Below are 24,621 nucleotides of genomic sequence, written 5' to 3'. Positions count from 1 at the left end.
TAAAAGCAGTGTGTGTGTGTGTGTGTGTGTTGTGTGTGTGTACATAGTTATACTGTGGTTTGGGGACAAAACTGACCTCTAAAGTGAGCTTAATCTGACAAAACCTCCCTGTAGGGACATTCAGGGACGTCCTCCTTTGGAAACTTGATTCATAAAGCAAATGCAAATATTCTAAAAATAAAAAATGTTTTCTTTAAGGTGCAGGGTTAGGGTTAGTCTATAGTTATTGTAATAAGCTTTATATAAAAACAATACATTGTCATATATTAATTTAGCAGATGCTTTTATCCAAAGCCACTTACAACTGAGGAACATGGCAAGCAATTTGTCATACAAAGGTCAACACTATCTGCCGTAATGCACTCCCAAATTCTCAAAGTTGCTGGAATAGTACAGAAACTAGCGTAGAAGAAAGAGATAAACAAGTGTGTGTGTGTGTGTGTATATATATATATATATATATATATATATATATATATATATATATATATTGTTAAATATTATAAATTATAAGTGCATTTAGTGTGAATTGGTTAAGTGCTCTCTGCTGGTTCTTGAACACTGAGATGGTTTCAGCAGAATGTTTAGAGGTTGGAAGCTCTTTCCACCACCTTATAGGATGGGCAAGGAGGTGGGAACTGGCTGAAATGTCAATGTAAAATGTAATTATGTAAATGAACTTAAAAAAAACATAAAACATTAATGAACAGACAAACATGCAGCCTGGCCCTGTGTGTCTCTCTCTCTCTGCCGAACTGGTATCTCCAGCTCATCTTTATCCCCCTCCCGGCTGATTAGCCCAATTCAGGGCTGGCCATGTATCCTCAAGGCAAGGCCCCACCTTACACGTAGATAGCCAGCTACAAGTGTGTAGTGTAACTTCGCAGAAATACGCTACAGCTCGATTGTAACTGCATATGTAAACATACTGATTGATGCTATTCAATTACACATAGTTGAGCTTATATTAGACGATGTGTGTGTGTGTGTGTGTGTTCCAGTCAGTAGCCACACTTAGTAGGGCTCTGCTTCTTGTCTGTGGGTCATGAAATCTGTAATTCAAAGCTTTTCCTTTGTCAGCCTGACACAATATACAGTAGTGTCCCTTCCCTTGCCACCTGTTCAAGTTTCTTCTTTCCAAAAAACATGTTATTTGAGCGCTGTGTCTCTTGTATTATTGTGCTCTGCACAGGTTGGCAGTTTTGTGGTCTTCCTTTTAGTCTCAATTTGTTGATGCTGTCTCTTACATGCAGCATTGAAAGACTGTTTCCAGAGCTATTGGTGCTATCCTTATGAGGACTCTCCATAGACATATTTATTTTTATACTATACCATATATATATTTTTGGTTAAGAAATCCATTATCACGTGGCTTCTTGAGCACGTTACCGCGTAGATTAATTCTCCATCCACACACAACTCACCACGCGCCCCATAGTGAACGAGAACCACATTATAGTGACTACGTGGAGGTTAACCCAATGTGACTCTACCCACCCTAGCAACTGGGCCAATTGGTTCCTTAGGATGCCTGACTGGAGTCACTCAGAACTCCCTGGATTCGAACTTGTGTCTCCAGGTGTGGTAGATAGCGTCTTTACTCGCTGAGCTACCCAGGCCCCCTGCATTTTAACATTTTCAAAAAAACATTGTTTAGTATGTTTTTTTAAGTGATTTGAATTGGGGGAATACTAGAAATGTCCTCATAAACCACATTTGTAGCATAATAATCTTGTAATTACCAGTTTGTAACCTAAATAAATGTCCTTGGAAACCACCCAAACCCTCACACACCCCCACAAAACTGCTTTGTTTACCACCTGTGAAGTGACTGCAGAGCAAACATGTGTCTTTTTTTCAGAGCGCAATATATCAGCAAGAAAGAGAGAGAGAGAGAGATTATATGTATGTCTATATGGTGAATAGTACTGAACTGAAAGGAGAGAATGTATCATGAAATGATGAATGAAGAATGAGGAATGGCAGAAGGATATGGGGAGTCAGGGTTACTGCATCACTGCAGACATCAGGAATGCAAAGTCCATTGTGAAGAGTTTTGTGTGCAAGATAAATTGAAGGGAGGGGATGAGGAAAAGAAATACTAGCATTAACTGTCTAGTCCTGACTCTATATGTCAGCATCTAGTGATGATATAACCATGTACATCCACAGTATGCTGTATTTTTTAGTTTCAAATTTCTTGACCTGAACCACAGTTATTGCCGGAGTACATTTAGAACATACGGTATAGTTCTACATTCAGATCCTTGGACTGGATCTGTTGGATGTATTAGAACTACCTTGTGGTTTTTTATTGACTGTCTCTTTAAAAATAATCGTATTTATCAGTGTTCGAATTGTATGACAGAGATTTTGGGGGTCAAAAAGTCATTTTTTTATTACTGTTTTGGTGCAATTATCAATGGCGTAACTAAGTTCTTATGCATTTTACTTAATGAAGCCAGATTTTGATAAATATACCATTAGTCCATCTTATCATGGTAGCCTCTTTAATCATAGCCTGTCAGTCTTTTTACTATCACACTATTATCAGCTTTCTGCTGAGTTTCTCTAATAAAATGACCAAAAACATAACAATCATAGTTTACCTGATTTAGCTGAGCTTTCGTGCTGGAGATGCCCAATGCTTGAAATAGTTTCACTGTTGCCATAGCTCAATTCTCTGCTGTAATTATGTTGTCTCTGCTCTGAACTATGTTAATTAAATTCATTACACGGGTCTCTGGAATACTCTATTATGGTTGGTCAATGACGGCATCTAGTGATCTGATATTTCTGAGTAACTAACGCACATCCGGGGATCAGTCCGGTCATCCAGGTATTGCTAGTCATCTTTCCTTATTTTCGTATCACCCTGCGGCATCTACATGAAAGCTAATAAAATAATTTCAGCTGAAATCAAGGTTTCATGTCCATTTATTTATATATGTGGCAAGCTGGATAACACAGACAGTCATTTTCACAAAATAAACCAACAGATTTCCAATGCAAACAGTTGGTGGAATTCAGCTGTTCAGCTATTTCTTTCTTCTGACATAATAACCATAATAATCAGTATTTCATGTCCATTTATTTATTTATTTGGTTAGTAGACATGTAATAAGCTGGATAATGTAGTCAGCCGATTGTTAAATAAAAATAAACCCTTTCAGTGTGATAAAAGACCTTTGAACATACAAAGGATGTTGTAGGTTGAGCTGTAAATAAGACATAACTCATCATTGTTGATTATAATGTGATAGAATGTACTGTTTTTTTCTGTTTTCACTATCATTTATCTGCATGCCTTGCATATGTAAAGATATTTAGGGAGATATTAACTGTGCACATATTCATTAACTTAGTGACTGTTCAGTGATGACTTAATGTAACAGAGATTAATAAATGTTATAAAAGTATTGTTCATTGTTAATTCATGTTAACAAATGTTGTTAACAAATTTTAACAAATAAAACCTTATTTTAGTGAAAAATGTGAAAATGTAATTCACTTAGTCAGAATGTTTAGACTGAAAGAGAATCTAATATTGATTACTCATGAAAACTGTGAAAAACTAAATATATTGTTGTGTTATCACCGCAATAACTTTAATAAAATCTAGTTTTATGTTTGTATTATTCTAGTTACAATGAAACAATTCAACAATTCAAACATTGTTTATATTAGTTATGACCTTTTAATTTCAGATGTTCCAGTGGCTTTGATCGTCATCGGCAGGACTGGGTGGATAGGAGTTGTCCAGATGAGGTGTGTATGTAGACGTGTGTGGGTGTATATGTTCCTAGTCTTGATGAATTAACAAGATTTCTATGTATGAAAATCCCCCACATGCTATATGAAATCCAGAAAATAATGGCATGTATGATAAGGAATCTTAAGTTGAGCTCTTATGAGTGTTCCCAGTGTAACAGGAAACCTAGAAACAGCAGGAGATGGGAATACAATTTTTAAATATCTTATTTGACTTTTTTTCTCCCCTTTTCTCCACGCATTACCGCAGAGACGTAGCGCGTGTGGAGGTCCACGCTATTCTCCACGGCATCCACGCACAATTCACCACATGCCCCACCGAGAGCGAGAACCACATATTATAGCGACCACGAGTAGGTTATCCCATGTGACTATACCCTCCCTAACAACCAGGCCAATTTGGTTGCTTAGGAGACCTGGCCGGAGTCACATGGGAGTTCAAACACATGACTCCAGGGGTGGTGGTCAGCATCAATAATCACTGAGCTACCCTATTTAAAATATCTTAAAAATTCATGGACATTTCTGTAATATATATATATATATATATATATATATATATATATATATATATATATATATATATATATATATATGTTTATACCCAGCTCTAAAAGATTCAATCGGCAAGAAATTGCACTTCACAAAAGCAATCTCTATAAAATGTGTTTTAAACATTTCAAATAAACTTTTGTAATGCTATTTATTTAAAAAAGCTGTTTTCAATAAGTCAAAAAACTGTGGAAGATATGCTGCTTACCTGCTCATAAGACATATTTTCATCTTTTTCTTCCTTTTGTTATTTATTGATACATTTTTTGATGGCAGGGGGTGAGTTTTGTTGTTGTTAGTGACATTCACTCTGATAAGATGATCACCCGTAACCATGGTTACACCGGTACTACTCAAACCATCAGATTCATCCCTGCAGAAGAGCAGAGTCAAAGCCAATCTAACGTAATTAAAATATCAGTGTTCCTCCGCAAGTAACTTGCAGTTTTATGCTTCAACCGCTAGAGGGTGTATATTACATAACCAAAATTCATGCATACATATATCATAATTACAATAACGAACCCGCAACATATTCCAGGTTTGTCAAATGAATAATCCTATTGTCTTTCATTCTCACAGACAAAGGACAATACCTGTGACATCATCAACACTTCTAATCTTAACATTCAGACCACTGCTTCAGTTGCCAAGATGACAGCAATGCACAGAGAAACTACTGAGGGACACTCCACCCTGGCCACATCACAGATGCCCACCAGCATGCCTACAGAAGGTACTGTCTCACCTAAACTCACACATGCACCATTTAGTTTACAGTTTGACACTTGAAGCCTAAAATTCAACAGGACAGCAAAAAGTCAATGATCTAAACTATTAGTTACAACCAACTGCTCATGATAAGAATGGAGCAAGATAATGTGAACAAAGGCGCCAATAGATTCTACATAAATCAATAGACACAGAAAAAGAAAAGCTTGTTTGTGCTTATGAGCCTGGGGAAAGAAATAATTTGCTGGAGAAGAAACACTGTTGCAGAGAACATTCAGCTGAATCAGTTTTCGCATGAATGAGGTTCAATAGATAAACATGCTCTTTGTCATGCTTGGGAATTTCCCCTAGTAGGAGGTCACAAAGGAGGTTGGACTTTTATTTTGAAATTGTTCCCTCGCTGATTGTTCCCCCAACTGTGTTTTGTTAACCTTGTTTTTTCTTGCTTATTTATTGCCCTCATGTTCTCTGTGTCTTTGTTGGTTTTTCTCATATGTTAGGCTGTAATGTTGTTATGCTTGTGTGTTTCCCATGTTATTCACTAGTGTCTAGTTTCTTGTGTTTTTATTAAAGCTGCATTTATATCTTTATCTTGCTTCTCAGGACTCCAATCATTACACTAATCAACAGCAGCTTTATAATCATCTGCCAGGATGTTAAAGACCTCATGACATCTTTCCTCTTCCAGGAACACAGGCCAAAAATATTGAAAACTCAGCCTGCACTATACAGATTTTTGACCAAACAAATGCTCCCTCCCACTACAACTGAACAGCAAGCAAAATATCGTATTCATGGCTGTGACGAAACTAAAGATTACTGGCTATTTAACAAAAGAGACGATCCCTTTAATATGTCCCATCTAGACATCCTCTTTCAATAAAAAATTAAATGTCAACAAATGATAGAAATCTATGTTTTCTTTGGGTCTTTACACTATTCATGCCAAAAAAATACAATAAATAAAACACATGAAAATAGCAAACATCAAAGCAACTATTAGCATACGTAAAAACACCCCCAACCCATACCTATGACTTACTCATTAGCTATTGTGTATATTTGATTAAATTTCTTTTTTATTTTGATGGGCACAGACACATAATCAGACAGTAAACAAGTGAACATCATGAAGCTTTTGCCCTCAGTGATGGATTTGATTCTGTGCAGTTCTGCTCAGTCAGTGTAAATCTCTGTCCAATATTTATGCTATAAACATTTTAATTGCAAAGGGAACATTTATCCTCTTTGACTGGGTAATCCATAATGTGTTGTAATATGTATGGCTGATAGGAAGAAACGGCTTTCAATAGGAAGGTGTGGGCATATGTTTCTATCCTATCTAAAACAAAAATGGCTTGTTAGCTATGAAAGCATGCCTCACAACCATAGACCTGCACATTTAGCACATCAAATGTAACATAATGACAGCTGTGCAGTCATTAAAGTTATGGCATGACAGGTCTTTCTGTCTTCAAAGGCAGAAAAGAGATCGACAGTACAGCAGCTACAAAGATTAAATTAGTCCCAAGATTGCCTGGAGTCCATTTTCTCATTAAAAGACTTGAAGTAATTAAGAACATCGAACAATCTGTTTATCATTAACACTTTCATAGAATAATCAATAAGATAGTAAATTATAAGTTCACTGTAGAGCGGAGGAGGGCGCAGCTGGGCTGGAACAACGCACGCCCCCAATCAGCGTGATGGGGCGTGCGAGGGATATAGGCGGCCAGTGACGGCAGTGCGAGAGAGCGAGAATTACGGGCAGCTGCCCTGTATGTGTTTGTGTGTGTCTTTTTATTTAATTAAATAGTATTTACATTGTTAAGCCAGTTCTTGTCTCCTCCTTTCCCTTTAACCCCCTTACAGTCACTTTTTCCTTTATCCTATTTCCTTGTTCATTTCAAAAGTGTTATTTAATGAACTGCCCACTCAACAGATTTGTCAATAGATACATGCTGCAATCACATGAAATCCCATATTAGTAATGTACAATGTGTGTTTGTATATGTGTGAATCAAGTTTTGCCCATATTGTGGGGACCAAATGTGAAAATATAAAAGGTGACTGTTAGGTTCAGGGGTTGGGTTATGCGATAGAAAATATAATTAGGTTAGTATAAAAACAAAAGAGCGGTTCAGGCTGTAATTCAAAAACATGGTGGCTTCAAAATTCATGTTTGAGGAATGACTGCGTGTAAATGATGTTGTATGTAGAGCAAAACATCCAAGTATCATCAAGTAATGTTTACCACAGACCTTGTTTTATTTATAAGAAAACCCAGATTCCTGAGGGAACCCATGGAAAATTAGCCTTTCAAGTTCGCCTACAAATTGACGTCATGTCTAAATAAACTCTATGAAGTCAATGAAATGTTCCTATCATAAGTGTGAAAACAAACACACTGTAGTAAGTGTGTAATATAAGTCATAATTTAAGTCATATATTATGAGTCCATATTATGACTAATTTCTCCATATTATGACTAATTTCTACTCTAAACCATTTTTTAGATACTGTATAATAATTTGAATAATTTTCTTTTTACGTTAGTACATTAAAGTCAAAATGTGTCTCTGAGACCAAGTGACTTAAAATATGGAGCTGGTCACATATCATTAGCTCAGTATCAAAACAACAGAAGTCAATGGGAAATCCCCACCATGAAAGAAAAACAAATGTCTGCGATCATTGCTTCTGTACCACTATCAAAGTGCGTGTTCTCTACCATAAACTTCTGTTCTGTTGTAATATGACAAAGAATTTAGATAGTACCATCAACAATAACACACCTTCTCTCTTCTATCCATCTCTGACACTGATCAGTGCTCAAAGTGTGCCAGTTAATCAGCGAATGCTTAGATGATGATGTAAATGAGAAGCTTTAAATCTTGTTTCAACTCAGCCTGGCTACAGCAGATAGTACAGCAGCCTCCGGTCTCAGCATCAGCAGTTACTGTGGTGCTTTATTCAGTTTGTTTGAGTCTAAGTTCTTATCAGTATCACCTGCAGAGTTGCCTACAGAAGATATTGACCTGTCTGGCTCTGGTTTTCAGCTCTCTATATTTAAAACATACTTATTCAAGAATCTTCAAATAGATTACTAATTTAAAATTAATTACATTCCATAACATACTCCCCAATAAAAGACATATTTCCCTGTCTTTTACAAGTGCTTCTCACACATATGAGTGACCCATTTACATTTTTTGATGAGAATTGCCTAAATATGCAGGCTGTGTTTTTGTTTCAGAGGTTTTTGTGTGTGTGTGTGTGTGTGTGTGTGTGTGTGTGTGTGTGTGTGTGTGTGTGTGTGTGTGTGTGTGTGTGTGTGTGTGTGTGTGCATTCAAAGTCTGTGATGTCCTTTTATTGCAAATGAGAAACTAGGCAAACATAAAATACTTTTCATTGTTAAAGTACATAAACTAAATATTCTCTCTCTTTCTCTCTTTTATTATGTATACCTAAAGACGACACCAAGATTGCACTACATCTCAAAGACAATGGAGGTAAGATCTTACCATTGTTTTAGTACACGTAGTTTTAAAGGGCCTATTTGAACAATGAAGCGAATAATTCCACACACTGTTTTTCTTTGACCTCTCACTGTATTGATAAATATTGTCCATATTTTCCTGCAAATACACAAATTAAGTCATACTCAGACAGGTCTGTGTGTGTGTGTGTGTGTGTGTGTGTGTGTTAGCATGTATTTATCACTTTGTGGGGACCAAATGTCCCCATAAGGATTGTAAAACCCAAATTTTTGACCTTGTGGGGACATTTTGTCGGTCCCCATGAGGAAAACAGCTTATAAATCATACTAAATTATGTTTTTTGAAAATGTAAAAAGCAGAAAGTTTTATGTGAGGTTTAGGTTTAGGGGTAGGGTTAGGTTTAGGGGATAGAATATAAAGTTTGTACAGTATAAAAACCATTATGTCTATGGAAAGTCCCCATAAAACATGGAAACACAACGTGTGTGTGTGTGTGTGTGTGTGTGTGTGTGTGTGTGTGTGTGTGTGTGTGTGTGTGTGTGTGTGTGTGTGTGTGTGTGTGTGTGTGTGTGTGTGTGTTTGGCTGGTAGAACAAAAGTTTTGACTGAATATCTTTTCCATTGATAGCAGCGCTTGTGCCAGTTAATTTCCTGTCCAACAGAAAGATTTTTATCATAGCTCTCCCACTCTCTTACTAACTGCCTTCCTTCTCTCCCACACCATTTCCCCAGAACTCTGTATGCAAGTAAGGACCAGGTCATGTGTTTTTAATTTTGAGCGAGCTCAATAGTTATTAGCTGTCGGAAACAGCAGTCAGGGATTCAACGTGTCGTCATTAGCAGAGAAAGCAGCCCACCCAATGGAAAATGTAGCCAAAAGAAAAGAGCTATATAACCTAAAGTAAAATAATATGAATTTAGTCATTCCTGGCTAAAACTAGTAAAAAGGGTTCTGATGTATTAACCCTTAAAAGCATGGTAATTTTCCCAATCTCTCATATAATCGGGTCTTTAGAGACCTGGCACTTATATCTATCAAACATTGATGTACAAAATGCTCAGAAAGTGTCAATTTTTCAAAATATTTTCAAGACGATTAGAAAATAATAAAATTAAATGTATTTTGAAGTTTTATTTTTCATATATCAAAGAGAAAATGCAACAAATTAGTACAATTCAAGAACATTATCTACACATAAGTTACACATGTGTATTTTCTCAGGCAGTTATTGTCTAAATAGATGAACAACTTACATCATTTCAGTAGTAAACCCAAATGACAATAGTCATATCATACTGTTCACGTGTTGTACTTGCTATAGTTTATTTCAGTGTTGTTTCTTCATCAAATAGCAATGTCAATTTTAAATCAAATCACTTAAACGTCAGCACCACTTTGAGTAAGAAATAACATGTATAATATTTGAACACGCATATGGAACACCATTGTTGATAATTAATTTTTGCTCAGAAAATCAATGTGATATAGTATTTGTTTGCATAAATACTCATTTCTATTGTAATAAACAAAGAAATAGATATCCTGTGATAGTAAACATAAATAGATATGAAATAATTAAAAATATATAATTTATGGAAGTGCAGAAAAAAACGACACTCTTAAATACCTCAGGTCTTTAAAGATCATATGCTTACCGTAATTTCCGGACTATTGAGCGCACCTGAATATAAGCCGCACCCACTGATTTTTAAATAAAATATTATTTTAAACATAAATAAGCGCACCTGTCTATAAGCGCAGGTGCCTACGGTACATTGAAACAAATGAACTTTACTCAGGCTTTAGCGAAACACGACTGTAACAAAAATAAATAGGCTTTAGCGAAACGCGGTGTGGCAGCGAGCGTGGTCAAGCGCCGTCCGGGAGAAAAGCGGTAAGAAGCTTACACCTGAGCTAAATTATGTCTAACACCGGTGTCTAATTTCAGTAAGCATGGGGAGAGCGGCATAAAAGGCAGCAGCCACAGAGCTGAGAAAGTGACACACGTCAGTCTAGTGTTGGCGCATAGAAGAATTGAGAAACTTTATAAAATTGATTGTAAACATTGCTGTGGCCATTAAAAGCCTTACCTGGAGCGTCAAGTGCCCTGCTGAAAACTGTCACACTGGTGCCCGTGTGACAGTTTTCCCAAGAACTACGTGAAGCAGGGCACTTGAAATTAGACACCGGTGTTAGACATAATTTAGCGCAGGTGTAAGCGCCCTTACAGCTTTTCTCTCCGGACGGAGCTTGACCACGCCCCGCTGCCACACCACGGCTTGTAATAAAACATTTGCAGTAAATAGTAGCCTACCAAGAAAGTCATTGGTCACTATCTTCCTCGTCCTGTGCACTGAAACCACTGAAGTCATCTCCTTGATTGTCGGAGTTGAATAGCCTCAGATTTTTGTCTTTTTGCACTGAGTCAATTCCTCACGCTGCTGTTTCCAGCGTCTTATCATCGACTCATTAAGACCAAGCTCCCGTGCAGCAGCTCTATTTCCTTTTCAACAGCCAGATCAATCGCCTTCAACTTGAAAGCAGCATCATATGCGTTTCTCCATGTCTTTGCCATGGTGAGGGTGACAAAATTACTACCGTAATCAGAATGATGGGAAGTTTGGCGCTTCGATTTAATCTAAACAGTAAACAAAAAAAGTTGTTTTGACCTTAACCCGTTCGGCAATTTCATTGGTCTAATGAAAGCTTCACGCTGCCAAAAAACTGAGCACGTCACAGAATATTTTTATTTTTATTTTTTTTATATAAAATATGAAAGCGGGAAAAATCCATATATTAGCAGCGTCATTGTATAAGCCGCGAGGTTCAATGCGTGGGAAAAAAGTTGCGGCTTATAGTCCGGAAATTACGGTATTTGGTACTAAAACTATTATTTAAAAAATAACAATGTTGTAGTTTTTGACAGCACTCATTTGCTTTCTGCCAACCACGATCACAATAAACCCCATTAAACACAGCTCGCACATTTTGAAGACACAAAGTAGGCGTGGCACCGAACAACTCCACCTTTTGTTGTGGTGCATGATCTGACCATTTAAAACAGCATATGAGTTAATATTGCTCTTATTAATGTGTCTCTATTTCAGGGGTGACTACTGATCTTTTCCTCACAATGAGATACATAGAGGCTTGTTTTATCATAACAGATGGCCCAAAGAACACTTAAATGGCGTTCCCTATCTATCACTCACTCGTCGTTGTGTCGATGAGTTGACACTAGGGGCTCACTCTTGGGAGCCCAGACATCTCTGATCTTTGAGAAATGGCCAATGAGAATTCGCATGTGGCATTTGCATGCTACTCCCCCCGACATAGGGTATAAAAGGAGTGCCGCTTGCAAACACACACTCAGATTTCTTCTTCGGTGCCGAGCAGACGTATTCACAGAGCTGAATTCCTCCTGCTGTTCCATTCATCTCTCTCTCTGAAAAGCTGTTGGATCTATGGCGCAGTGGTTCTCCCCCTCACACACAATTGTTGTATTGAGTAACACCCCTGGGCGCTTGGACAGCTGTGCAGAGCTTCTCATATATATATATTTATACACAAATAAAAAAGTACATTTTCCTCTAAAAGAGTGGCGCAAACAAGTGTGTGTTTCCTGGTTGCAATTGTTACCCATCCACTTCCCACGGCCACTATCGCTGTCTCTCGTGTTGGGCACTGCCCATTCGGGGACAGCACTTGTGGACGGGTCATGCTCTCACTGCGAGGGCATGATTTTGGCAACACTGCGGTCGTGGCTTTCTCTCGTAAAAGGGAAAGCCACTCCAGCGGCTCCCCGACTTCTACCCACGGGTATGAGGCGGAGTCGGACAGCACTGGGGCGATTTGGAGATTTCAATGGGAGATTCTCCACCGAGAAACCCCCCATACCCCAGCACGCTCGTTTGCCCCAGCGAGTTCTGCGAACTACGGGCAGGAGTTGCCCTAGGCCAGGTCTCCAGGCATGTCATGGTCACGACAGATGCCTCCCAGCGTGGCTGGGGCACCGTGTGCAATGGTCACACAGTTGCTGACCCTTGGACTTGCCCGCGACTGCGTTGGAACATCAGCTCGGTGACCTTTGGGCGCTGACAGCTGCAGTGAAATGGCCTCCATGGCTGTGGAATCTAGCAGCAGCAGAGGAGCAGGTGTCTGGCTCCTCCTCCTCCCCTGGGCAGTGATCGGTTCATCACACTGCTGTGCAACCGGGCCAAACTCTCGACAGAGCTCCATGTTGAAATTCAAGAACAAGGCGCAACAAGGGCATTCATTGTCCCACATGGTGATTCCCCACTCACCAGTCTTTCCAGTGAGGCACAGGATGATGTAAGCTACCTTCATTCTCTCCGTCGGGAAAGCAGAGGGCTGCAAAGTGAAGTGCAGCACACATTGGGCAAAAAAGCGCTAGGGGATCCCTCTCCTGAGAACGCAGTTGGAGGGAGGATGCACGCATCTGGTCGGAAAGGTGCGTGGGGAACTGATGAAGCCAATGGGGGTATGTTCTGAGGTGAGCCGGGATCAGAAGATGAGGAGATTGGTCGTCGATATATTGTGCATCCCTAATATACAGTAAGTAGAGAGAAATTATCTGTGCAGTTCACATTTTAAGGTTGCCTTTTGCCCATGGTTAGGCTTGTCTCTCAAGAACCACATTGTCTCTTGCTAATACCTGAAAAGGAGAGCTGTGAGAGAATGTGACTGGAGTGATTCATCTTACGATCTCTTTACACTGAAATGGAGGTGAATCTGGAATATTTAAGTGGTCTGCAGTCAGTGTCATTCTTTTACACTCAGTGTACCTGTGATAGTAAAATAGCACAGCCAATGTTTAAAAAGATATTCAAAGGCCACAATTTAAATTTTATGACCGATTTCAACAAAACGACTCGCTCTGATGTTGCTGTGCATCAAATTATCAAAATGAAAGCGTCTGAAAATAATTCAGTCCCACTTATACCAGAAAGGTTTTAAGCACCAGGTAAAGAATGAGTGATGAGCAACAATAAAACATTTATGTTACTCTGAGTTATTGCCTCGCAGCACACTGCCAGGTTACATCTCTTTAAGAGTTATCTGAATTTTATTTTAGAATGACAGTCCCCAAGCCAAGATTTCTTTGGCTGCCAAGCCTCAGTCACCCTCATTCTGAAAATTAAAGACTTCCCATGCTTATGTGGTCATGGGCACTTCTGGCTGTAATGAATGTATGGTAGCAGCAAAAACCCTGCCATATGATTAGTTCTTTTGGTTTCACTGTCTTTATTGTGGTTGTTAGTGTTGATGTAAAAAGACTGTAGAATATTTTATTTTATACTGCGTATTACTGCATTACCACAATGTGGGAATACCAGGGTGGAAAACACAAATAAATTTACTTCTGTTGTAATGTGTACACATATTTCCAAAGAATGTATGATAAAATAAAATGTATAATAGTTTTGCAAAATTAACTTGATCTATAGACAACAGTGAATCTCTATAATAGAGACTCATAATATAAATTGAAGCCTTGCCCCTCTTTTCACCATTAGTCATGTTTTTATCTGCCTGTTATACAGATACACAAAACCCAGTAATTGTAAAAAGCCAATGGGACAAAATGCATAAATTAGGTGTGGGAACAGTGCTCTCTTCTGTAAGAAAGAGGAACTGTAAGCTACACATAGATTCAAACCTGTACTGCTTTTCAAAGGAATAGTTCACCCAAAAATGAAAATTCTCTCATCATTTACTCACCCTCATACCATTACAGATGTGTATGACTTTCTATCTTCTACTGAACACAAACTAAGACTTTTAGAAAAATATCTTGGCTCTGTAGGTCCATAAAATGCAAGTGACTGAACTTTGGTGGCCAGAACTTTGAAGCTCCAAAAAGCATATAAAGGCAGCATAAATGTAATCAATATGACTCCAGTGGTTAATTAAATTCTAAAGCAATACCATCACTTTGGGTGAGAAACTGATCAATATTTAAGTCCTTTGGTTACCTACTGGGCAAGGAAGAGAATTTATAGGAAAAAAGGAAATAAATATTGAAGCAATATAATAGGTGTGGGTGAGAAACAGATCAATATTTAAGTCATTTTTTCCTATAAATTCTTCTTGCCCAGTAGGTGGTGATATACACAAAGAATGTGCATCGCCAAAACAAAATGAAGAAGAGTGTGGAAGTGAAAGTGGAGCTTTATAGTGAACAAGGACTTAAATATTGATCTGTTTCTCACCCACACTTATCATATTGCTTTTAAAGATATGGATTTAACCACTGGAGTCTTATTAATTACTTTTATTCTGCCTTTATGTGCTTTCTGGAACTTCAAATTTCTGGTCACCATTCACTTGTATTGTAAGGACCAACAGAGATATTTTTCAAAAAATCTTCGTTTATGATCTGCAGAATAAGGAAAGTCATTCACATCTGGGATGGCATGAAGGCGAGTAAATGATGAGAGAATTTTCTTTTTTTTTCTTCTTTTTTTTTATCCTCTTTTCTCCCAATTTGTAATGCCCAATTCCCACTACTTAGTAGGTCCTTGTGGTAGTGTGGTTACTCACCTCAATCCGTGTGGCGGAGGACAAGTCTCAGTTGCCTATGATCCTGAGACCATCGACCGCGCATCTTATCACGTGGCTCATTGTGCATAACACCACAGAGACTCCTAGCATGTGGAGGCACATGCTACTCTCCGTGATTCACGGACAACTTACCACGCGCCCCATTGAGAGCTAGAACCACTAATCATGACCACGAGGAGGTTACTCCATGTGACTCTACCCTCCCGGGCATTATTAAAAGCAGTGCAGTCGTGTGTGTACAAAGTCTTTGTGAGTTATTCTCACAAGGTAAATTAACTGAAGTGTGTGTTTACTAATATATAGAGCTCAGAACAACATTAAATATATTGTGTCTATGTGTGTGTTTCAGCTGCTGCAGCAAAAAGTACAGCAGAGAACGGCACCCACTCCTTGCACATGGGTCTGATTCTTGGGATTCTCGTGCTGTTACTGGTGATGGTGGCCATCGTTCTGGTGACCGTCTACATCTACCATCACCCGAGCTCTGCTGCAGGACTATTCTTCATTGAGGTGAGACTATGTATAAGCTATAAGCTACAGTATAGGACTAATAGGAAATTAAAGAAACATGTGGAAGTAGCAGTTTAGTTGCAATTCTGTTATACCAGTTTAGTAGATGATGAATCTGGCCAGCAATAGAGTGCAACAGTTTTATTCTCGAAGTAAAAATCTGATTCATTTTCTGTATAGGTGAATTGATCTATAACAATAAGTTATAAACTTTTACAGATGTTCTTGCATTCAAAACACTTGAAGGAGCGCAAATGCAAACTAAGAAGATTGAGTATTAAACTATATTTAACTTGACACAGTGACCTAAACATTTTATGTTTATGATGCAATGCACCCAAGAGGCTACACAAGCATGTCTGACGTAGGTGTAAATTGACGGTCCTTAAACAAGCCCTCATAATAAATCTCGAACTGATTGACAAATTAATTTGTGAAATGGATTGCTATGAACTGTGTGCCAATGATTCACTTATACATTGTATTCTGAAGCCGCTTTTTGTATTGTCTTATCAATGATTCCCCTTCTGTCGCTCACTTTGACGTTGTGTCGAAGAAGCGACACTAGGGGCCTCTCTTGAGCGGCGATTATGCCTCTGATCTATGAAAAAAGGCCAATGGGAATTAGGCAGACAGTATTTGCATACCCCTCCCCCGGACATACGGGTATAAAAGTGGGCAAATACGTCGAGTTCATTCAGAAATTTTCTTCGGAGCCGATGGTCGTGTTGCAGTCAGCTGCGAGTTACACACCTGTTCCTGTTTCCTCTGACGCTTGTCTGCTGTTGGATCTACGGCGCACTTCAGCAGCTTTCTCCATTCTCTGCATGGCAGTGCAGTTTGGCCCTGGGCGCTTCGACAGCGCAAAGAGTTCCATAAAAGTTCCATAAACTTTCGAGTGATTTCTCTAAAAAGAGTTATTTTCTTTAAAAGAGCAATACGCAGCTGGCGTTGAACGTACTTTTTAGGACGCGTCTTTGTAAAGATGCCTTTCCACCCCTTCGTAGTTCCTGGATGCGGTAGAGTGCTCTCTGCTTCAGACATCCACAGGCGTTGTCTCGTGTGTCTGGGTTGCGATCACACCGAGGCAGCGTTTGTGGATGGTTCATGTTCTCAGTGCGAGAGCATGACCATGGCAACGTTGTGGGTGCGGGTCGCGGGTCGCTTTCAACAGAAAGCACACCACTCCAGCCACGCCACTCCAGCCCCGCATTGCTCCTTCTTCCCACGGGATTGAGGACGGTGCGGCTGGCGATGGAGGCGATCTGGGGACGGCAGTGGGTGCAGCTCTGCCGGGTACGCCCCCTCGGACCACCCGCCCCCTGGCACGCTTGTTGACTCCCGTCCATGCTCGAGGCAACAGCGGCTCGCCTCACAGCCAGCCTGTCTATCCTCTAGAGCTTGGGGTGGATGAGCTCGCCGCTGCATTGGAGAGCGTGCCGTCTGACGCTGAGGACTCCCCTGGGCTGCCACCTTCAGGCCTGCACGCCCAGGCTGAGGCTGACTCATGCTTGCCTGGGATGTCCGATATGCTTGCCTGGGCCGCCGCCAGCGTGGGGCTGGACTGGAACCCTCCGTCCTCCCCACAGCCATCGCGGTTAGATGACTGGTTCCTGGGGGCTCCGCCCCGCTCACAGCCGCGTCCCCCCGGTCCCGTTTTTCTTGGAAGTGCATGATGAGCTGATGTCTGCATGGAAGGCACCCCTCTCAACACGTCACAAAGCCATTCGCTTATCCGCTCTCGCTACCCTCGACGGCGGAGCGGCCCACGGGTACACGGGATTCCTCAGGTGGTTAGGGCTGTTGCGCTCCACGTATGCCCCGAAAACCCTTCCATCTTTATTCGCCCTTTACTCCCCTCCAAGACCTGTAGGACAACTTCGTCACTGACGGACAAAGCCTACAGCGCCGCCAGACACACCGCTTCCGCCTTGCATGCCATGGCCCTCCTGCAAGTCCACCAGGCCAAGGCACTCAAAGATCTGCACGGGGGTTGCCCTGATCCCAACATGCTGCAGGAACTTGGGCAGGCGATGGCCACACTCGTGGTCTAGGAACGTCATTTGTGGCTAAACTTGGTCGAGATGCGTGAGGCCGACAATGTGCTTTCTCAGCAATTATTTGAATATAATGAATTAGATTTTAAAAAAATTCAATTGACAGCCCTAATATATATATATATATATATATATATATATATATATATATATATATATATAGTATATCCCTCCATCCCTCCATTCGCGTCTCCGTGCAGAAGTGCAGCACGCATTGGCACATCAGACACACAGGCAGGCAGCAGCCCCTCCCAGCTCCTATCCCAGTTGGGTTTTTCTTGGCTTGGGTGGAGGTGAGTGGTGATGAACAAAAAACTAAGCTACCAGTACCTCAACTTTACAGCTAATTAGCCAAATGACAAATATAGTTAACTTGTGTCTTGCTAACAAGCATGACTCATGAGCTACTAGCTAATGTAGTCTACTGGCTAATGTACTGTACTTAATGGAGACACTACAGGTGAATACAGTTTGTGTCTAATAACTTCATCACAATCACCACAATGATATGCATATTAGGCGTTAACTAATTACAATGCGCTAATTTGCATACATTGAAGTGTTATGTATTCCAATAACACCAAAAGAATTAAAACGATGTATTGCCTTGTGAAAAGTATACAAATTATCAGTGAAACTATGTCCCTCTCCTTGGTGCAGTCATTTATTCTAAGTATATACTTGAAACTAGTTGCACAGAAAACATGCACATTGTGGCATAGTTTCCTTTGCTGTTGCTGCTCTTGTGATAAACCTAGTAAATACTAATGAAAACCATGGTCTCTGTGTGAACTGAGTATGAAACAAATGTGTGAGGGAATTAAAATAAATTGGTAAGGAAGTCAAAGTTGTGTTAATATATTTAACATTTTGTTTAAAAATATATATTTAAATAAATAATTATGAGAAGTGCCCTTTTTTTCTACTTGAGCCCCTGCCCCCCAAAATGTCTGTGCATGTCCCTGTACACTTATAAGCAAAAAAATGTAAATCAATAGTTTAAAATTTGTTAATCATTTTAAAAATGTTTACGTTATTTGCAATGCTTCATGGGATTGTAGCTTATTACCTCATAAAAAGACGGTGGGTCCAGTTTTAAGCATGAAAGAGCTAAGTGCAGCGCAATGCCTTAACTCATAAGCGCAAAGTCAGTGGGCATGACCATGAAGCATGGTGTTTTTCTGTAAGCGTGTGCTAAGTGTAGGCGCAAGTGGGTTTGGTGAAACTGCCCACAAAAGGTGTTAATTGGGTCAATGGAGGTTCTTCTCCAGTACCGTCTCCATCCTATTGTATGTACAGTCCATTCCCTGTCAAGCACCAGCAAATATAAACAAAGACAGCACATTCATAAGAAGTTGGTAGTGTAAATGGACTGTATGCAATGATTTAGAAGAATATAAGTATGGATTTACATTACTTTGTGCATCCTTTTTAAATGGGACACTTTCTTTTTATATGCATGGAAAATGTGGTCCAGGATATGGATGTACTGTATGCTCTGTTAAATTACTGTAAGTAGTATTAATCATTTTCATCTACTGACACGCAAATGGCTAGTACTAATAATGACTGTATCGGCATGCACTTCACTTCTACAGGTCAACAATGATTTTTAAAAATTTATTGATTAATTAATTTTATTTAATTTATTTATTGAAACACGAAAAAATTGAATATATAAAAAATATATTAAATATATAAAAATGATGTCTAAATTCAAATTACAGTTCAAACAAAACAAAAATAAAATCAAAATAAGGAAGTGGTAAAAAGAATTATACTAAATCCAAACATTTTACTCTCTCCTTCTTCCTTGACTTAAACATAACAATAGTAATAATAATTGAAAAATAAACCATGACCTCTACAAAATGTAACACAAATCTCATAATTTTTTATTAACAAATGCTTCAACAGCTATAGCCAAGGACATTATTTGATGTTCTGTACTTTTATAATTTGGACATTAACTTTATTACCACCTGCTGGTGAAATCTCCAAACTGCAAATACAGGAACTGAATTTGGACTTTGTGCTGAGTTAAGAGGTGGTATTGAAACGTCTTTATGCAATTACCAAATTCTTAGGAAAATTGCACTTTGCGCCACTTCATTTACATACAGTACACTCACAGTTTGCTTACCTAAACCCATAGATAGCACAAACACTCCAACCCACGGCCATTTGCACTTTGCACTGGCACAAAAATATTTATTAGAATTAGTGCTTTTAAATTGGATTAGACATTGCGCAGGGTCTGAACGTTGCACACTCACGAAAATAGAGCCCGGTAAGTGCACAGTTTTTATACAGTTTTCAAATAATTTTTTTCTTCAAATGAAAGTTGTAATGTTGTGATTCCCCTTAAAGATGTTTGGTTTTTGTTCATGGCTTAGAATTCTTTTTGTTAGGATTTTAAGAAATCCTAAAATATGTCCGGAATCAAGATGACTAAAGTAAATGAAAGTAATTCAATCTAGCACCACCTAATAGAATATGTGTGTATTGTCTGTGATGGGGAGTGCTTTTCAAAAAAATCATTTATCATCTTTCGTGTTTAAAATTTTTTGCATTTGCAGAGGCGTCCCAGCCGATGGCCTGCAATGAAGTTCCACCGGGGTTCTGGTCATCCAGCTTATGCAGAGGTAGAGCCTGTCGGTCAGGAAAAAGAGGGTTTTATTGAGTCAGAACAGTGCTGAGGTTTTACCTGCGACTTCTGAATTTACACACTGCCTAGCGACCTTCTTGATGTCCATCTATAAATCCATACATCTCAAATCATAATGTTCCACCAACCCTCCAAATGCAAAACACTGAAAAAACTGAAAACAATGAGGGTATGGTATTTATGATGGAAATAACAAGATGCTGATAGCTTGGATCCAGGTTTAAAGCCACATTCAGAGGACAACAGAAAAAACCCTGTTTCTTAATCAGATGGATGAATAACGAGAACAAAGCTTCTGTACTTAATGCTTGGCTCTTGACATGACGTAGGAGCAGCTCTGATTGAACAGGAAGAGGCTGTGATCTTTAAGGTCTCAAGACACGTTGTTGAACTGAGGGTTTGGTTCTCTGATTTAATGGGCCTTTTTTTCTTTTGAAAATTGTTTGATGAAAATTCCAGAGATGCACATTTATTCAATTCTTGTTTTGGAAATCTAATATAGACCTTCTTATATATTTACAAGGTTTTCTTAGGTTTATCAGATGCTTGTTTTTCTATTCTTTTATGATTTCATTTTTGATTTGCAACTGATGTTTTGGAGTTTGGAGATACAGATTAGCTCACTATATACTTATCACAAAAATGTACATTGCAATTAAAATACAATTGGGAAATGTTCTGTGAACAAATAGTATTGATTCATTTTCATGTATATTCCAACCGTTTAGGACGTTTTTGCACATGTCCATTTGGCACACATATATAGTTTAATTATTTCCACAACTTTTGTTACTAATGCAGATTTACAAGACAGGCGCTTATGAGGTTGTTTGTATGTGCGGGTCTTTGTTTAGAAGTTAATTTTGGTTAAACTGTACTTTTTGATTCATTCAGAGGACAAAGATGTGTTTCACTGTACAGAAAAACTAATACATTACAACCCAAAGCTTATAATGAACATTCAATTTGTTGTTTTAAATAATAATTTCTATTATGTTAAAAAATAATGTGGCACAATTTTGACTCTTAAGGTTTAGAACATTTATCCTTTTGTATCTCAATTAATTAGGACACTACTTACATGCACCTACCTAACATTTTTTCACTTGTTGCATTATTTTGACCAAAGAGCTCTTATTACACACAAGAAAACACTTTAATCATAGGAAATCTGTACAGCGATATCACCTCAATCCAATACACAGATTCCATACCTCCAGATTCCTCTGTCCAGAATCAGAACAGAGATGTTTCTAATGCTGTTACGAATCATTTTTTAGTTAAGAGTTACAACAGGCCAGACATCTTAAAAGCATTGCCATAATATTGTACAACCAGATGAGAGGTACTATGGAACATATTTTGTCTTTTGTTTGTTAATTTCAGTAAACCTATGCATATAGGGCTGTTCCTGAGAGTCCCCCTCATATCAATGTTTAAGTTCTGTTTTTATCACTTTCTCCTCTGCAAATGTGAGCTGCATGTATGTTCTATATCTGTGTGTGTTCAAGTGAATCTGAATGTGTACGACTGAGCACTAAAGTGATATCTGAGGGTGCCTATTTTATGAAATAATCTCAAACAAAATGTTAGATGAGGGAGAACAATTTTCTGTTCAACAGTGATGCCTGCTCTCAAAATTTGGGGAAGTATACATTTACTTACCTGCATTTTTGATAATCATAACATTGTCATGCCACACATTAAGAGACAGTGAAATACACAATGCTGTTATCTGTGTACTTTTGTGTTACTACTGTCATTTTGATTACATTTTAAATAATAAAGATGTCTAAATTAATTTGATGAATTCTGTCATGTTCTATTCTTAAGACTGTATGAGTGGGTGAGTGAGTGCAAATATGTAGTCTACAGCTTAGTGCTAATACTGTAGTAGATAGCAACATGTCATGAAATAATTTAATGACCAAATCACAGTCAAGGAATGGTAACACAAAATGATCAAGGGACGTTGGAATAAAACTACACTGAAAAACATGAACTTGGAAAAATTAAGTAAATTCTACATTTGTACTCAATTCAAACAGTAAAAATGAATGCCCTGGCTTATAAGTAAATATTATTAATCTTTACAATGTGTCATGTATTAATCCTAAAGTAGAAAAGCTTGTAGTATTTATTCGCTAATTTCAGAACATTTCACAGATATATAATTTTACTTAACTTTTCAAACTGGTGTTCCCATCATGCACATGCATGAATAATTAATGAGCTCACATGGTTTAATTTTTTTGTCTGTATGCACAGGTCTGTATATTGTTTCAATCACTTTTTATCCAAGATGTTTTCTAATAGGCTGCATAGCATGTGTTAAAGGGATAGTTCACCCAAAAATGAAAATTCTCTCATCATTTACTCACCCTCATGCCATCCCAGATGTGTAAGACTTTCTTTCTTATTACCTATATTTCAGGATGCATTGGTGAACAGACCTTTGTAGCTCCAAAAAGGACATAAATGCAGCATACAATTAATCCAGAGGTGAAATCCATATCTTCAATAGCAATATGATAGGTGTGGATGAGAAACAGATATGTATGTCCTTTTTACCATAAATATCCACTTTCACTTTCAGATGTGAAAGTTAAACTAAACAGGTACCACACAGGTCTTTCAGATGTAAAATTGAAAGTGGATATTTATGGTAAAAAGGACATACATATCTGTTTCTCACCCACACCTATCAGCTAAATTATTTCTAACACCTGTCTCTAATTGCAGTAGCTTGAGGAGAGCGGCATAAAAAGCAGCAGCAACAGAGCCCAAGGGAGAGCCCGACACAAAGGCCAAGAAGCTATTGTCGTATATTAGTGTGTGAATTAGTGTGGGAGAATTAAAAACAACCTTACCTGAACCCTGTTGCTGTTTCCGTCCCTTCCTCACTGGAAACTTGTTACATATGTTTTATTCACTTTCACTCAAATCGTGACTTATATGGCTGATAATGGCATTTTAAATATAAATTTTTCTCTCTATTACTCAGACTACGCTACTTTATGATATCGACACCATGACACCATGACACCATGGATGGAGAGGTTTGACGACCTTGGCGTGCGACCATGTTAAGTGATTTCACCTCTAAAGAACTAAATTGTGCCAAAAAAATGAACTAAAAATTATTAAAACAGCAACTGCAAGGGGGGATGACCAATGGGGTGAGAAATACCTGGCCACCCCCTAGCTCCGCCACTGATCTAAAATTCACCTTAAAATTGCGTTTGAATATGACACCACTTCACCTGCTTTTGGTGCCCCCAGCTGAACATTTTACTGAAAACCTGCAGCCAAACCTGATATACAGCATGGTTCAATATCCAGGGTATTAATAGGGTTCCCAGATGCTATAGAAATTAACTGGTTGACCGTTGAGAACACAAGTTAAGTATTCATGTGGTATTAGTTCCATCAAAATATTGTTCCAGCCCGATATGGTTGGAGCCTTATCATAGATCCATCCCAATTAAATGTTCTTTCTGGCAGTAAAAGTGAGTATATTGTACTCTCTTTATTCCCTTGATGAAATTAAAGCACTGTCTGCAAGCCCCAGAATCAAAAACAATGGGTTCAAATCAAGCTTCTTCCTTAGAACAATGCTGATTTCAGAAACTATCTCAGCCCAATTTTTTGCAGTTATGCCATGACCAAAAACAACGAGTAAGGGTACCAATTTTACACTTGAGGCATAGAGGCAAGAGGGAGCAACTAAATGCATGTCTGCGGTAAGGAGAGATGTGCATCCTATGTGTAATTTTAAATTGTGCCTAACTTTGGTTCGATTACACACTGAAATGGCTTTGGCATATTTCCAAATTTTGTCCCACTCATCATCACTAATGATAATACAAAGCTCCTTCTCCCACACATCCTTGACCATTATTGTGACTCCTGCAGACATAAAAAATGTTTTTTATTATTGCCAAGGAAAAACATACATAATAACAAATACAGATGTACAAACTTAATAAAAGTAGTACATACAAATATAATGTATTACGTACCAAAGTTTAACTAAATAATTTAAAGAGGTAGCACAGGGCTTTGGAGTTCTTTGAAGGTGAAATATTTTGGATGCATTGCTCGATTTCTTTTTTGTTTTAAATAATAAAGAAGGGTTTTTGATGACTGAATTTACATCGTTGAATGTGAATTTGGCAAGTAGCAATAATAAATGAATAATACAATACACATTATTTGCTTTGTTGATGCTATAGTAACCAAACA

The 24,621-nt window shown here is 38.5% G+C and overlaps 1 protein-coding gene across 1 annotated transcript in view; it reads left to right on the top strand.

Moving 5' to 3' along the window:
* plxdc2b (plexin domain containing 2b) overlaps positions 1-22,161 on the top strand; it is a 108,457-nt gene extending 86,296 nt beyond the window's left edge. The window contains exons 10-14 of the mRNA XM_052149116.1: positions 3,708-3,768; positions 4,906-5,059; positions 8,530-8,568; positions 15,491-15,651; positions 20,288-22,161. Coding sequence (XP_052005076.1) covers positions 3,708-3,768; positions 4,906-5,059; positions 8,530-8,568; positions 15,491-15,651; positions 20,288-20,407 — 535 coding nt within the window. The 3' untranslated portion in view covers positions 20,408-22,161. The remainder of the gene's footprint in view (positions 1-3,707; positions 3,769-4,905; positions 5,060-8,529; positions 8,569-15,490; positions 15,652-20,287) is intronic.
* The last annotated feature ends 2,460 nt before the right edge of the window (positions 22,162-24,621 follow it).

This window comes from Xyrauchen texanus, chromosome 2 (genome assembly GCF_025860055.1).
Source record: "Xyrauchen texanus isolate HMW12.3.18 chromosome 2, RBS_HiC_50CHRs, whole genome shotgun sequence".
In the NCBI taxonomy this organism is placed as follows: Eukaryota; Metazoa; Chordata; class Actinopteri; order Cypriniformes; family Catostomidae; genus Xyrauchen; species Xyrauchen texanus.
This window is presented reverse-complemented; position numbering and strand designations above follow the sequence as displayed.